General features: G+C 46.7%; 1 protein-coding gene across 2 annotated transcripts; it reads right to left on the bottom strand.

The window, feature by feature from the left end:
- Nucleotides 1–5,572: 5,572 nt before the first annotated feature.
- Nucleotides 5,573–13,483, bottom strand: SET (SET nuclear proto-oncogene). 2 transcript variants are annotated; one of them, XM_044269122.1, is made up of 8 exons: nt 13,078–13,483; nt 11,191–11,248; nt 10,754–10,896; nt 10,022–10,125; nt 9,810–9,923; nt 8,217–8,387; nt 7,972–8,131; nt 5,573–6,550 (listed from the first exon to the last, which is right to left on the bottom strand). In XM_044269122.1, coding segments are annotated over exons 1-8 (825 nt in total). In that variant the 5' UTR covers nt 13,151–13,483; the 3' UTR covers nt 5,573–6,548. The 2 variants fall into 2 exon arrangements, with proteins under 2 accessions (XP_044125057.1, XP_044125056.1); XM_044269121.1 differs by having other exon boundaries at nt 7,976–8,131.
- Nucleotides 13,484–14,672: the final 1,189 nt, after the last annotated feature.

The following is a 14,672-nucleotide window of genomic DNA, read 5'->3' as shown; positions in this document are numbered from 1 at the left end:
CATTAGCGGCATCTAGTGGACGGTATATAAATTACTAATCTGGATGCTTTTATAAGAGCAGCGACGACACCTAGTGGACAGAAGGAAAACTGCAGGACGGAGTCCCAATCTCTTCTCTTTGCCTCGCATTATTATAATTTTACAGCCAAGATATTGCAAAATCAACTATTTATCTTTTGTTCTCCATTTGTATGTAGTTTGTATGTTATCTCCATTTTTTCATAGGTTGCACCTGAGTACCGTGACTTTTTATATTCCAAAAGCACACTGATATCATTAAAGGGGCAGTGTCACTTCAGCAAATGGCATTTATCATGTAGAGAAAGTTAATACAAGGCACTTACTAATGTATTGTGATTGTCCATATTGGCTCCTTTGCTGGCTTTTTTCCGTCACATTATACACGGCTTGTTTCCATGCTTACGACCACCTTGCAATCCAGCAGTGGTGGTCATGCTTGTACACTATAGGAAAAAGCACCAGCCAATGCATGCTCCCACAGTCACGGTCACCAGAGAGGCTGACATTTTTTCCTATAGCGTGCAAGCACGACCACCGCTGCTGGATTGCAGTGTGGTCGTAACCATGGAAACGAGCAAGTGTATAATGTGATGGAAAAATGAATGCAGCCAGCAAAGGAGGCAATATGGACAATCATAATACATTAGTAAGTGCCTTGTATTAACCATGTCTACATGATAAATGACACTTGCTGAAATGAGATAACCCCTTTAAGGCTACATGCACACGACTGTACAGTTTTTTGCGGTCCGCAAAAGACTGAAGCTGCCGTGTGCCTTCCACAATTTGTGGAACGGAAGGCCCATTGTAGAAATGCCTATTCTTGTCCGTAAAACGGACAAGAATAGGACATGCAATATTTTTTTTGCAGGGCCATAGAACGGAGCAAAGGATGCGGACAGCACACAGAGTGCTGTCCGCATCTTTTGCAGCCCTATTGAAGTGAATTGGTCCCCACCCGAGCCGCAAAAACTGCGGCTCGGATGCGGACCAGAACAACGGTCGTGTGTATGAGGCCTAACTTCATATTGATGGTCTAACCTAAGATGGTTTAAGATGCTACCGCATGCACTCCATAGATATTGCAGCTTCATCCCGTTCAGTGTGCAGGAGACACTGACAGGGGCGGCAGTGCCACCATCAGTGCCACAGCCCCATCAACCATCAGTGCCACAGCCCCATTAAACAATTGACCGGTGAGGTTTTGAAGAGTTGGCACCCCACCAATCTGGTATTGAAGGCCTATTCTAAAAACAGGCTATCATTTACAGGATATAGTGTGATCTCCGGCATCCCTCTGGGTGCCCTGTTACGGCTCTGTGTTTTATCCGTGAAGATATCCATGTTTGGTCCCCGTGCCCTCCGCATGTCATCCATATTCCACGGAGACTGCTAGGCTGGCGGTTAATTTCCAGCAGTCAGATGCCATCTGTGTTGCGTCCCCATAGACGATGAAGGGTGTTTTGGTCCACGTCACGGACCACAGTAGTGCATGTCTTTAGTAAAAAAAATAATCACGACCAACCCAAGGTCAGCAAAAAAAACACTGATATGTGAACACATTAAAATCAATGGGTATGTGCAGAAAGCACAAGTCAGTAAAAAATGGAAGCCTTAGGACCCATTCACTCTTTGTATTTCACAGTTGGGGCCCGTCCACACTGAGTATTTTGCAGAGTTGGGGCCCGTCTGTGGTAAATATCACCATTCATTTATTTTACCCGTGTAAGCTGCAGAACCGCCGCAATTAGCAATAAAAACACGCATCGTTTTTGCTGCACAGCCGTGTGACATGACTCACTGAAGGAATACTACAGCTGAATACACCCTAAGACCCAGGTTATACACAAGGTGCTTCTTAAAGGGAACCTGTCACCAGTTTTATGGTGTCCTAACTGAGGGCAACATAAATAAGTGACTGATTCTCTTAGCAAAATGCTGGGTCACTTTCTTTAATTGACCCAGTCAATCTGCCAACATCTTGTATTGAAAAGCTCCAGCTGATAATGATGAGTCATTAATATTCATGAGCTCCTGTCTCTCCCCGCCCACCGGCTGCATATTGACAGGTTTTTTCCATATGAATCAGCAGCAGGTGGGCAGGGGAGTGGCTATAGCTCTGAATTAAATATATACGCAGGACTCAATGACATCACGCTGGACTCAAATCAGCTCATTAGCATGCAGCATCTTTGTGTGTATATTATGAGGTAACCATCTGTCACACCAGTAAGTGAATACATCTAAGGCACTTTTTAGTAGTTAACGATTGTATATAATTAGATTATAATCAAATATCCACATGACAGGTTCCCTAGACATTGGGCCTCAATTATCATAACCAACAGTACAAATGTCTTAGTTATCCATAACAACCAATCCGAGCTCCTCTTTCATTTCCTAAAGGGCTCTGAGAGAATAAAAGCTGGGCTCTGATTGGTTGCTATAGGTGACAAGGACTGCTTTGGTTGCTGTTAGACAGTTTGGATAAATGAGGCCCACCTCCTCCATCGAAGCCGACCAATCACATCGCTGCTTTCATCTTTCCCAAGCAGGTTCAGTAATAGAAGCTGCGTTGTGATTTGTTGCTAGGGGCAACAAGGCCTGTTGAATCTATAGTGTCCTTATCTTCTATACATACCTAAGATTAACCCTTTACTCCCACAGCCCTATTACGGCTCAGTGTATCTCACACTAAGCTGTAACGTGGCCTTGAGAACGAAGCATGAGATAAGCTGCGGTCAGTACCTTGGTAACTAGAGGTGGGGTTCACAATGGCTGCCATGTCAGGCACACACGTCTGCAAACATTATACATTCTCTGCTGCAAAGGAAGAGGATTCCCATAGCCAGAGGCGGTCATTATCCTCATTGTGTTCTCATACATGAAAGGGATGCCGCAGCTACCACCAGAACGGGATACCCCATTATTAGTCAGGGGCTGGACAGACACAAGGTAGGGAAATAAATGTTCATTTTTAGGATTTTCTTCACCGTTGTGTTCACATCTGCGCTTGTGTGTCTTTTTTGAATGGTGCAGCAGAGGATCATTCACGAGATGGATGCAAATGGCGACTGACACATACCACTGTCTATAATGGGGGGGGGGGGGTGCAGACTTTTTCTGTCTTTTTACATGGAACCTGCAATGGAATCTATGATAGAGATGCAAACTTTGTCTAAGGGCTCATGTACACGACCGCATTTGCTCTCCACAAAAAAAACGGATCGCAGCCGAGTGCACGCTGCCATTTTTTTTCACATTCCTGTAGAAATGTCCTATCATTGTCTGCAAAACAGACAAGAATGGGACCTGTTCCATCTTTTTGCGGGTTGTCGTGGAATGGACATACTTTTGCGTCCCCACTGAAATGAATGGGTCCAAAACTATGTCTGTGTGCATGGGCCCTGACCTGCTGCGCACCGCTACCTTCCAGCGCCAAAGGTCCCTAGCGTGTACACATCTGGACATGGTCACGTGCACCTCAGTGGCCAACCACTGTCCGCAACCAGCATGTAAGTCCCAAGGCTAGTGATCGGCGGAAGCAGCGAACGTGACCCTGTCAGGCCAGCGACCAGGAGACAGACTGCAATGGAGCAGGGGAGTGACTTTTTTTTGTAAATTTAGGCCAAAATTAAAAATAGCATGCAAAATGGAATAACCCTTTAAATTCCAGAAATGCTTCAGGGCCAGTGAAGGCTAACACCCCCCATGAATGTTAATAAGCCACATGGTCTGCAGCTTTCTCTACAGCAGAATGTAACGTTTACAACGCCTGCGCGTTCAGGGGACACAGGCTCCGGCTTGTTGGCATACATTAGCCACTGGCAGCAGGGCCCTCGGTGTAGGCATGGCATCCTGCGATTTGGATCAGATGACGACTTTCCTGTTGTAAGGATGAATTCCCAAGCAGCAGACATGCCCATCGACGTCCCATTCATCGGAGTTTGCAGAGATCCATGCAGCAGAAAGAGCCCCAGTCACAAGTATTAAATGGTTTTCAGGAATTAATTCTGCAACAAAACCTCAGCGGTCCTCTAAAGGTGACACGTGGCGGGCTATAACTTTTTTTTTTTTTTTCTTCAACTAACACTCCCAGCTTTATTCCTTCCAGGAAACCCCACATTCATAAAAATTCTGGGGTTTAAGTGAGTCAGTCTCCATAGGCCAATTCCTACTCTACGAACAAATTCAGGGATTGGTCTTCAACATGCCCGATCCTTGTGTTTGAAAGGCTTCCTGCCAGCAGCAGCATATTCCCTTGTCCAGCTAAACCAAACATGCACGTGCCAGCAGGGCTTGGAAGGAGAAGCTAGCAGAAGGCCAAGGACACGTGGTGACATGCGTTGATACAGCAATAAATACAACCTTCATCATGGTACCTAGATGGGCTTTTTGGTTCTGTAGGAGATACTGTTCAATTTATTGCATCCACGTAACCCATCGGCTCACACTGAGTGATCCTAAGTATTTACTCACTCCCATCATCCCATACAGAATCGAGATGCCCACTTTAAAGCTACAGGTGGCCACAAGGAAAATACGTGCTGTCACATTTAGACAGAGGGTTGGCACATCTCAACAATTGAATGCATACTAGGAATGAACCAATTATCGGTTTTACTGATAGTCAGGATTTTGAACGTTATCGGTATCTATTTTGCTGATATTCCGATAACCTATCAGGAATTAGGATCGTGCTACTGTCAGCGCTCTGTGTTCCCTCAGCAGCACAGGGGAGAAGAAAGCAGTGTCTCCCTCCCCCTGTGCCGCTGCCATCAATGAGAGGAGGGGCTGTGGCCACTGCGCCATTAATGAAGGGCCACACCTGATGGGTTAACTGCAGCGGATCACAGCTACCGCTCTTAGAGGTTGGGAGCCAGCTCCTGTCTCCTGTATATAAATTAATGAGTTATCTTCATTGGTGGTGCAGTGTTTCTGGGGACCGTTCTGGAGAAAGGTAGGGCCCCTCACCTCTCTGACACTGATGGCCTATTGCTACAATAAGCCATCAATGGCCAAGATGGAATACCCCTGTAACAGGATATCTTCCAGCATTTGCAGCCTACATCCGTGAATCGGCCTCGTCCTAATGCCCCTCTTTCCAGGTGGTATAAAACGTGACAGCCGACATACAGATCACACCAATTACTTTATTTGTAGTGTAGATTGACAGGCATAAATCTGACAGCAATATGTAGATTTATAACAGACTAGGAATCAGATTAAGTGCCTACACACACCCGCCAAGCAAATTACAAAATTGGGTAACCACAAAAACTCCATCCTAGACGGAGTATAGAGAGGTGCTGACAACCAGCACCATGTGCCTCTGGTTTTGCTTAGCCGGTTAGTTTGGAGGTTACTACAAAATGCCCTGTATCAAAAAACATTTAAATATCAGTCTGGGATAAGCCAGGAGAGAGCGAGAGTGGGGGGACAAAAAAATAAAGTGATGAGAACTGAACACAAAAATATGACAACACATGAGGGTGCGTGAATACATACAGGCAGGGAAGGAGGCAGCATCCAAGTGAAAACCAGTAGTCCCTTTGTGTACACATTTAGTTTTATTGTAACAAAGCAACTTGTACACTTTAATGTTTAAAACTGAGCATTTATCTTTCCAGAGGGAAAAAAAAATTAGAAGTATACTCATGTCCGTTTCGAATATTTGCCTGCAGGGTCCTTTAAGGGGAGGCCCTGAAGGGTTGTCAGAGCAGAGACCCACCTGATTTATTTATTTTTGCTCGTTTTAAAAGAAGTGTCTTAAACTGCATGGATGTCGTCAAAAACATCACAAACATGCCAAAGAGAAAAAGCCATGTTTCCAAAATGCCCGACCCAGCCCTCCCACCCCTCCCTGACGTCTCTGAAAACCCACCCCACCATCTAACCCTCCCCCAGTTTTGTTTGCTTTAATTTTTTTTTGTACTTTTTCATTTTTTAAAGAAAAAAAATAATAAACGACCGATACATGTTGGTAAATGTTATCTGTCCATATTCACATGGAGACAGTGTAACCTCTGAGCCCGATACACAGGAAAGGAGGAAGAAAAATAAAAATCAATCAAGTGAAAAAGCTAGACCACTAATCACAAGGTCCTGGATGCTCCTCGGCCTCCACCAGTGGTGGCGGCTGAGGGGCACTTAGGCCCCCATACACCATAGAATGGTACAATGTATATTGTTTATTGAATGGAGAAGAATGACTTGGGAACAGAAACAGGTTTAGAGATTGCCACTGTATTTTTACTTAGTTCTCACCTCTCCCCAAAAATAAAGTTATGAACCATGGCATAAAGAGGAGAGGGGAAAAAAAGACCAAGAACAAGGCGACCAAGCACACACAAATAAAATAAAAAAATAAAAATAAAAAAGGGGGAGGGACAAAATATAGGGTAAATTGAAAAAGACAACAGCATCTTGCTCCCGGGGACAGGATTAAAAAAAAAAAAGAAAAAAAAAAAAAAAAAAAAAAAAGTGGAATCCAAACATTGCAATCTTAATCATCTTCACCTTCATCTTCCTGCAAAGAGAAGAAAATGTGTGAATAATACAAGGGCTTCCAGTCAGTGACAGTCTCTGGATTAGTAGTTACTGCTTCCACATTTTTCAAGAGATTAACATATCTTTTGTTTTTTAGTGGACAGACATGCATTGACTACTGTAAAGGCAAGCAGCATGAAAGCAAAAGAACCAGAAGTCACTCGCTAGACACACCCAGCAGTCCCCACCAGGAGGCTCAGCAGAGGAGCTGGTTCTAGTCTGCCATAAAACTAATTTTTATGACTGAATGTACAGCCTCCATGGCAAGTCTCCGCTACGCCTGCACTGTACACATTCTACATACAATTGTATTGTTTCTTGGGCAACTGCTGTTCTGCGATGTGGATGCATGTGCCAGTTCCCCAACTTTAAGCTGTGCGCTAAGCGGTAGCCATTTGTCACAAGCTGCAACACTTCCTGCTAAAATTATACATAACACAATAGAAGGGCAAGTGACAGGGGTTGTCCAGGGTTTGAGCTTAACCCAGACATATCAGGGGGGCTGTGTGTGTATGAGGATATGAATTGCACAGAGAAGAGGCTTTTTCTGGAGACGTACCGGGCTCTCCATGGGTAAAGATAGGTAGAGGCTTCCGCCTAGCAGTGAGCCCAGTGATGTCACCAGCACTAGTAGGCAGGCTTTAGCGCTGCCCTAGCCTGTAAAATGGCTATGGCAGCACCAAATCCTGCCCATCAGAGTCGGTGATGCCACTGGCAACACTGCTAGGAGAAAACCTCCGCCTAGCAGTGTAAAAAAAATAAAATAAAAAAAAAATCTAAAAGTGCAGGGCAATGGAGAGCATCTGAGCATGAAATGCACCGATTCTCAACAGGGGGCTACCTGGGTGAAAATGGAGGATATGTCTGGGTTCAGAGCAACCCCTTTAAAAAGGCAGCTGAATATTTAGAGGCAATTCCTATGAACACAGCAATGCCCTAAGATGTGAATCTATCCCTTAGGATACATTTAAACCAACGTGTAATGGCTGTACCCATGCGGCAGACCACAGACACGTCTTTTGTGGTGGAGGCATGGACCCAGAACAGCTTTGTGTTTTCAGGTGCCTTCACGTTGCAAAAGATGGGACAGGTTCTATTTTTTGCTTCATCTTGCAGACCCATTGAAGTCAGTAGGTTTGCAAGTAGATGCATGGTGCACTTTGTTAGTGCCCACATTCTGCAGATTTGCGGTCGGCAACACAGGTACAGCCATCACAAGGTTGTATGAATATGGTCTTAGCAGCGGAGTCACTGATTTAGCAGACTCCCCTGCCAGCTGTTTGAGTTCCAATGGCAAAGCAGCTGCAACAGCAAACCCCCAACTTACACTATTACAACAAAGTCAATCAAGCAATGCTACAACTCATTTGCATGCATAATAAGTGAGAAGATTTTACGTACATACCTCCGCTTCTTCTCCCTCTTCGTCTTCATCATCATCCTCTTCTCCTTCAACCTCATCTTCATCCCCTTCCTCATCAATATCTTCTAATCCTTCTTCCTCTTCATCGTCATCATCTTCCTCCTCCCCTTCGCCTTCTTCATCCTCCATATCAGGAACCTTCAAGAGGCAAAGTAAACCATTTAGCATGATAGAGCCTAAACCTACTTGGAGCCGTCTATACGGGCCATGTATAGCTACTCACCAGGTAGTATTGTAATGGATTAGGCCAGATGTCATCCTTTATGACCTCTCCTAGCTCATCAGCGCCAGCATCCGAATGATCTGTGAACCAAGTGAAGAAGCTTTCAGGCTCTTCGTGCTGCCTCTTTCTGCTGGCTTTGTTCTGTGTTTGGCTGGAACGTTTTGTCAAATCCTAAAATAAAAATCAGCAGAAAGGTAAGAAGAAATTTGAAAACCTAAAACATCAGACAAGACAATAAGTTTTGTACCAGACATGCCAGCCGCAATCACAATCTGCACTGTGAACACCCACAGTTAAGAGTGGTACACAGTATCTAAAGAACATCTGTTTACTTGGGTGTTAATGGGCAGGGCCCAAGTCACATACAACAGGATATCCATGCACCCAAAGTTGTATATTCTGAGCAATTTCTAAGTTACCAATGATCCCATTTGAAATAAAAAATAAAGTATCAAGAGAAACTTGCACGTCTCCATGGTCTTGGTCTAGTACCACTGCCCATTTAAGTAAATGGGATTCTGCCGCAATAAGAGACAGCCTGTGGAGAAGAGTGTCACTATCCAGATAGGAGGGGGGGGGGAAATAAATTCTGCTCATACAACCCCTTTTCTAGGTGTGGGGAACTTTTTCAAAAAGACCCACAATACCATAGGTCCCCTCCATTTGCTACACAATGACTAGAAGGCCTGTACCTATAGTTGAGGCAATACAACTGCACTTTGCATCCACAGCAATAACAAAATTTGCCTTCTAATCTTATTACTTAAAGGGGTTCTGCAATTTCATTTAACTGATGATCTATCCTATGGATAAATCAGCTTCTGATCGGCAGGGGTCCAACACTCAGGACCCCTGCCGATCAGCTGTTTGAGAAGGCAGCAGCGCCGCAACCTTCTCACTGTTTACTGCCGGCCCACTAACGTCTCGACTAGTATCAACTAGTGTGAGCGGGGCCAAGCTCTATTCAAGTGAACAGAGCTTAGCCCCGCCCACGCTAGTTGATACTGGTCATAACGTCAGTGGGCCAGCGGTAAACAGTGAGAAGGCCGCGGCGCTGCCTTCTCAAACAGCTGATCAGCAGGGGTCATGGGTGTCGGACTCCAACATGGAGAATAAGACTTGACGCTAATACGAACAAATACTGTTTAAAAGGAAAGGTCATCAATATCAGATAGGTGGGGTATGACACCTGGGACCCTTGCCAATCAGCTGTTTGAGCAGTTACTTATGCAAATCACCACTGTCTATTTGATAGCAGCTGTACTTTGTATTGCAGCTCAGCCTCATTCATCTGAACAGGACCGAGCTGTGCCTAGGAAAAGGCTGCAGGAAACAGAGTGCCAAGGTCTTTAAACAGATGATTGCAGCACGCCTGACAATTTGATATGGATGACCTATCCTAATGATGGAAAACCCCATTAGGTAGTGATGAGTGGGCCACCAGACTTTTTAAACACTACAGTTGACCTGTTAAAAGCCTGAAACAGCTGATAACAGAATATCAGTAGTTTCACACTCCGTTACTGAACCAATATAGATCTAATAAAGCCCAGGTGGTGTTACCACAGTATGAACAGGGACAAGAACACATACCTTTCCAGCTTTCCATTTAATCTCTGTGGACTTTGAGGAAGGGTCTCCACTTTCGTTTAAGTGGAACTCTTTAGAGAGGACTTTGTTTTCGAAGTAAGGGTTTTCATCAAAATTCTGCAGAAGACAAAACAGACAATCATAGCAACAGGTAATAGCAGCAAACACTTTATATAATGAAATTATATGCATCTTATATATATCCAGTGACTTACAAAATCTATTCTGTAGCCTGATTTTATGTCTTCAAACTCTGTCACTTCCACCCTGGTCAGATAGTGAAGAGCTTCTTCATCCTCTTCACCCAAGAGCGCAGAGACTGCAAATGAACCCAGCATATACATTAGACATTTAAGGACCCCAGCAAACAGAGCACATAAGGACTGGAACAAATGCCATGAGGTTGCACAATACCTTGGCAGTCCCACAGAAAATAAATGCAGAAGCAGTCATTCAATTCATTGTACAGTGTCCCCATTTCCCGCCAAAAGTCTAAGGGCTCATGCGCATAAACGTATATATTTTGAGGTCCGCAAAAAAAATATGGACGTCCATGTGCATTTCATATATTGTGGAACGGAACAGCTGGCCCCCCAATAGAACAGTCCTATCCTTGCCTGTAATGCGGCCAATAGGACATATTCTATGCTTTTTGAGGAACGGACATACGGAAACTGAATGCACAGTCATTTTTGTTTTTTTGTGTGGCCCCGTTGAAGTGAACGGTTCCACATACGGGATGCAAAAACAAACAAACACGGAAACAAAATACGTTTGCGTGCATGAGCCCTAACAACCTTGCTATACATGGAGTATTACCAACTCCTCTTTAAGCAGAGGAGACCCTTATGGAGGGGGATCTGTAGTATGCGCAGGCAGCAACACCATGTGAATTCCCATGAGAATTGCTACCACATCACAGGCATGCACTCACTATATGAACTTACCTTGTGGGTGGTTGACGAATGTTGTAACCCAAAAATTGGGGATTTTGGCGATCAACTCTGACCTCTTCTGAAAGAATGGCTGGCGGAGTTTGTTGTATTTCTGTTCTACTTTCAAGATTTCCTCGCTGGCTTGTTCATTCAGTCTACACAGGGAAGGACATTTGGATTAATAATGAACCAACATAACAGAGCAACGGATGTTTAGGTAAAAGGGTTTATCTTAACCACACGATCAGAGAAGACCTGACAAAAATGGTTTCGCACGCATGGGCGTCTGCTGCACCATTCAACTCTGTGGGTCTTGTGAAGTCCAGCACTCAGCTCCTCCAGCAGTCCCATAGAGTTGAAAGGATCGGTGGACATGCCTGTGTGTCGCTCCATTGAAATAGTTTAACACTTACTCCACTTGTGCTACCACTTTTAAGGCGATGACATACCTGTCTATTTCATTCTGTACTTCATCAATATGCTCAATTGCTTCCTGCTGCTCCTTTTCTGAAAAATAAAAAGGTAACATTATTTCAGCGACTTGCCGGTGTCTATTAAAGCTGCAGACTAATTTACTGCCCCATATCCAACTGCAGAAAACAAGTCACAAGTTGTCAGTCAATAAGAGACAGCAAACTTTAGGTCGAGCGTCTCATCAAGCCACTCATTGTCTGTATGCCTATCAGGATATATAACATACCCCCTTAAGTTAAAGATCGGCTCCCTAATAGAATACAAACACATTGTCATTGCCAATGCCATAGTAAGGCACCTGCAGCGCCTATCCTCAGATAATGGCTGGGCTTGTAGGGATATGGTACTGCACAATGGTCAAAAACCACTCCCTCCACTTATAGCTCTGGACGGATAACGGGCACGCGTTTTTGCAGATTGTTGATTTTTTTTTCCCAACAGTTTACTACGAAAACTACAGGCTTGCACACACGCACACATGGTTTTTGGCATCTGCACCTTAAGGACAGTCCTAAAGAATACCCCTCCATAGACACGTTCGGCTCTGCCAAACTTGCATATGTATTCAATGGGGAGAAAGCCACTGCCAGACACTTCTGTTGGTGGCTTATCTTAGGAGAGAACAAAAAGGATTGGGCGAAAATATTCCCTTAACCCACCACTTCTCTACCCCAAAAATCATCTATAGGATGGGGTGGAGAGTCCGAAACAGACCCACTAATGCTAGGATGGCTAACCAGCTGTGGTATAACTACAGCTCCAAAGATGCACACTTGCTTGGCTATTCTCTGAACTCCATAGGAATGAATGGAGCATGCTGGGAGTCGTAGTTTCATCACAGCTGGTGTGCCGGAGGTTAGCCATCACTGGACTAGTGTGTGTGTGGGGGCCCCTCTTAATAGCACCTGTGATTAAAGTATGTGAGAAGCATACATTTTATTTATTTATTTATTTAGGGGGGGGGCTAGTCCATTCATTCCCACTGCAAATCAAAAAATGAAGCCACACCCCCCAAAAAAATTATATTTTTTAATGGGTTTTAATGGCCTGGGTTACATTTTTTAAAGTTAACTTAATTACAGGGCTACATGACCAGCCTAACAGGCACCATCGCCCCCCACCAGGATATTAAATGGAAGAAAACGTACCCAACAAGACTATTACCCTTTAAGATCATTTATCAATTTCTAAGACTGATAAAAGTTGGTTGATAAACACAATGGACTTGAGGTGGTGGTGGGGGGATAACTCAGGTGGGGTCACCTGTAGATTACACTAGGGCTAGGAGCACCTGGCTGTGGGACGGTAGTAAACATCGTTCACACACGTGGGATCACAACCATGGCGGCGCCAGAGGCAGGAATGGGGGACAAGAAACGCATCACATGGGAGGAGGGGGGGGAGCGGAAGCGGCCTGCTCAATACAGCGGGAAGGACAAAACCCAGAGGCCGCTGGGAACCACGTGGAGGCGGCGGCGCTAGGCCGCGGCCCACGGCGGAACCCCACCGCGGACGGCTAAGATGATAAAAGCAACAGAGCCACGGTGTTCTACGGTGTAACGGCCCCTGGGGAACCCCTCCTCCTCCACCCACGGCCTGCGCCATGCGGATCGGGACGGAAGCATCATGGCGGAGGACAATGAAGCCGCGGGCTCCTTCCTGCGCAACGCGGGCTGCACAGCGCAGAGCCGCCACGGGTCCTAAAGACCGCCGCGGCGCCCAACGCTCATGCACGCCGAGGACCGCCACGCGGGGGTCCCCAGTGCCTTCTCCGCTGTGCCCCGGCGAGCCCGCCTTCCGCCGCGGAAAATGGCCGCCCTGCCCCCTCCTCCCCGCACACACACAGCTGCCGCATCCCTTACCTGAGGTCTCATCCGCTCCGTCGTGGTTGGAGTTCACCTCCTTTTTACTAAGTTTGGCCGTCGGCGCCGACATGTTGGAAAGAGGGGGACGAGATAAAGAGCGGCGAAGAGAGCGGAGAAGGGAGGGGGTGCAGGCTCCGGCCTGGCAGGCTGGGAGGAGGCGGGAGGAAGCTCCTCGGTCAGGCGGTGCAGGGACCGCTCCTGGAAAGGGAGGGTGGGGAACGAAACACCGCGGTAGGGTCCCCCTCTCCTTCTGGCGGCAGCTGTGAGGAGAAGAGCGACGACCTAGAGCGGGAGAGCGAGAGAGGGGAGCGCAATGGCCGCTGCTGCGTGAGGTAAATCTCGCTCCCGACCAATGTGTGTGTGAGAGAGAAAGGAGGAGGAGGGACCAACTGCGCTCGGCACCAACACTCGCTCCCGCTCTAGACAGTACCACCTCCCAGCGAAGGGGTGGTAGCTAAACCAAGGGGCGGGACGTACAACTGTTCTGGACGCGGCGGCTCCGCCCATATCCCCCCTTCGCTTTCCTCGGAGGGTGGGGCGACCCGACAACTTGGGCGCGTCTGAGGTAGGAGGGGGTGGGACGTCAGGGACACTGCCCGGGTCCCATTGGTCGGGAGCGAGTGGGAGAGAACGCGTCGCTGGGTCACGTGGCGCGGAGGGCGGGAAGAGACTCAGCCCTGTGAATGCGCTTTAAGTTCCCGCCGCACGCTGTGGAGGAAGGAAGGGGGGTGTGGGGGGGAGGAGTTAATGGGGTGGGGGTGTGAGGAGCCCGCACCCGTGGCCTGCAACCCTTTCACTGCCGGCTGCTAGTAGCCGTTGTCTTATTATATGATTATTTTTTTTCGGGGGGGTATAACGCACGGTGTTGTCGGTTGCCATGGAAACTCCGAGGTATTTAATGTCATCATTTCAACAAAGTAACCTGTGGCTTTTTTTTTTTTTTTTGTAGTAGAGCACATGGTCTGACAGCCCCTAGACATGAGGCAGAGGGGTTTTCTATAATGGGGGCCACAATGCTTTACCACGTGACGGACCACTCCCCTCAGACCCCATTGGGCTCCATTAAAGTGCTCTACGCGTACGGCTGTGTTCACACTACCGACGTTGGCTTATAATGGGGTCTGTGGATGCGTAATATCGCGCGCTCCACTGTCCTCCCCTTCAGAACTGCCCCCTAGGGCAATAATTCCCATCAAATATGACCAGGACACAGGAGTGAAACGGGCCTGGACCGAAAAGTCGTGTAGAATCGGTTGTACCACCTAAACCCCCCCCCCTCCAAAAATGCCCACGTGCAACATTTAAAGGGGTTTTGCCGGGAGTACAGTACTGATGGCCTAGGCTAAGAACAGGGCGTGAATATCTGATCGGTGGGGGTCCGACTCCTGGCACCCCCCAAAGAAGTCGGGGGTGCTCCTCTGAGCTTCGCAAGCACAGCGCCATCAATTGTGTAGTGGCAGTGCTTGGTATTGCAGTGACAGTTCAGCCCCATTCACCTAGGACAGGAATCAGCAACCTCCGGAAATCCAGCCGCTGTAAAACTACAACTCTCAGCATGCACATTCTCTCGGCTGTTCATGTAACTCCTATAG

Source organism: Bufo gargarizans, chromosome 9, assembly GCF_014858855.1.
Source record: "Bufo gargarizans isolate SCDJY-AF-19 chromosome 9, ASM1485885v1, whole genome shotgun sequence".
Lineage (NCBI taxonomy): Eukaryota > Metazoa > Chordata > Amphibia > Anura > Bufonidae > Bufo > Bufo gargarizans.
The sequence above is the reverse complement of the archived record's forward strand: the minus strand, read 5'-3'. Positions and strand labels throughout refer to the sequence as shown.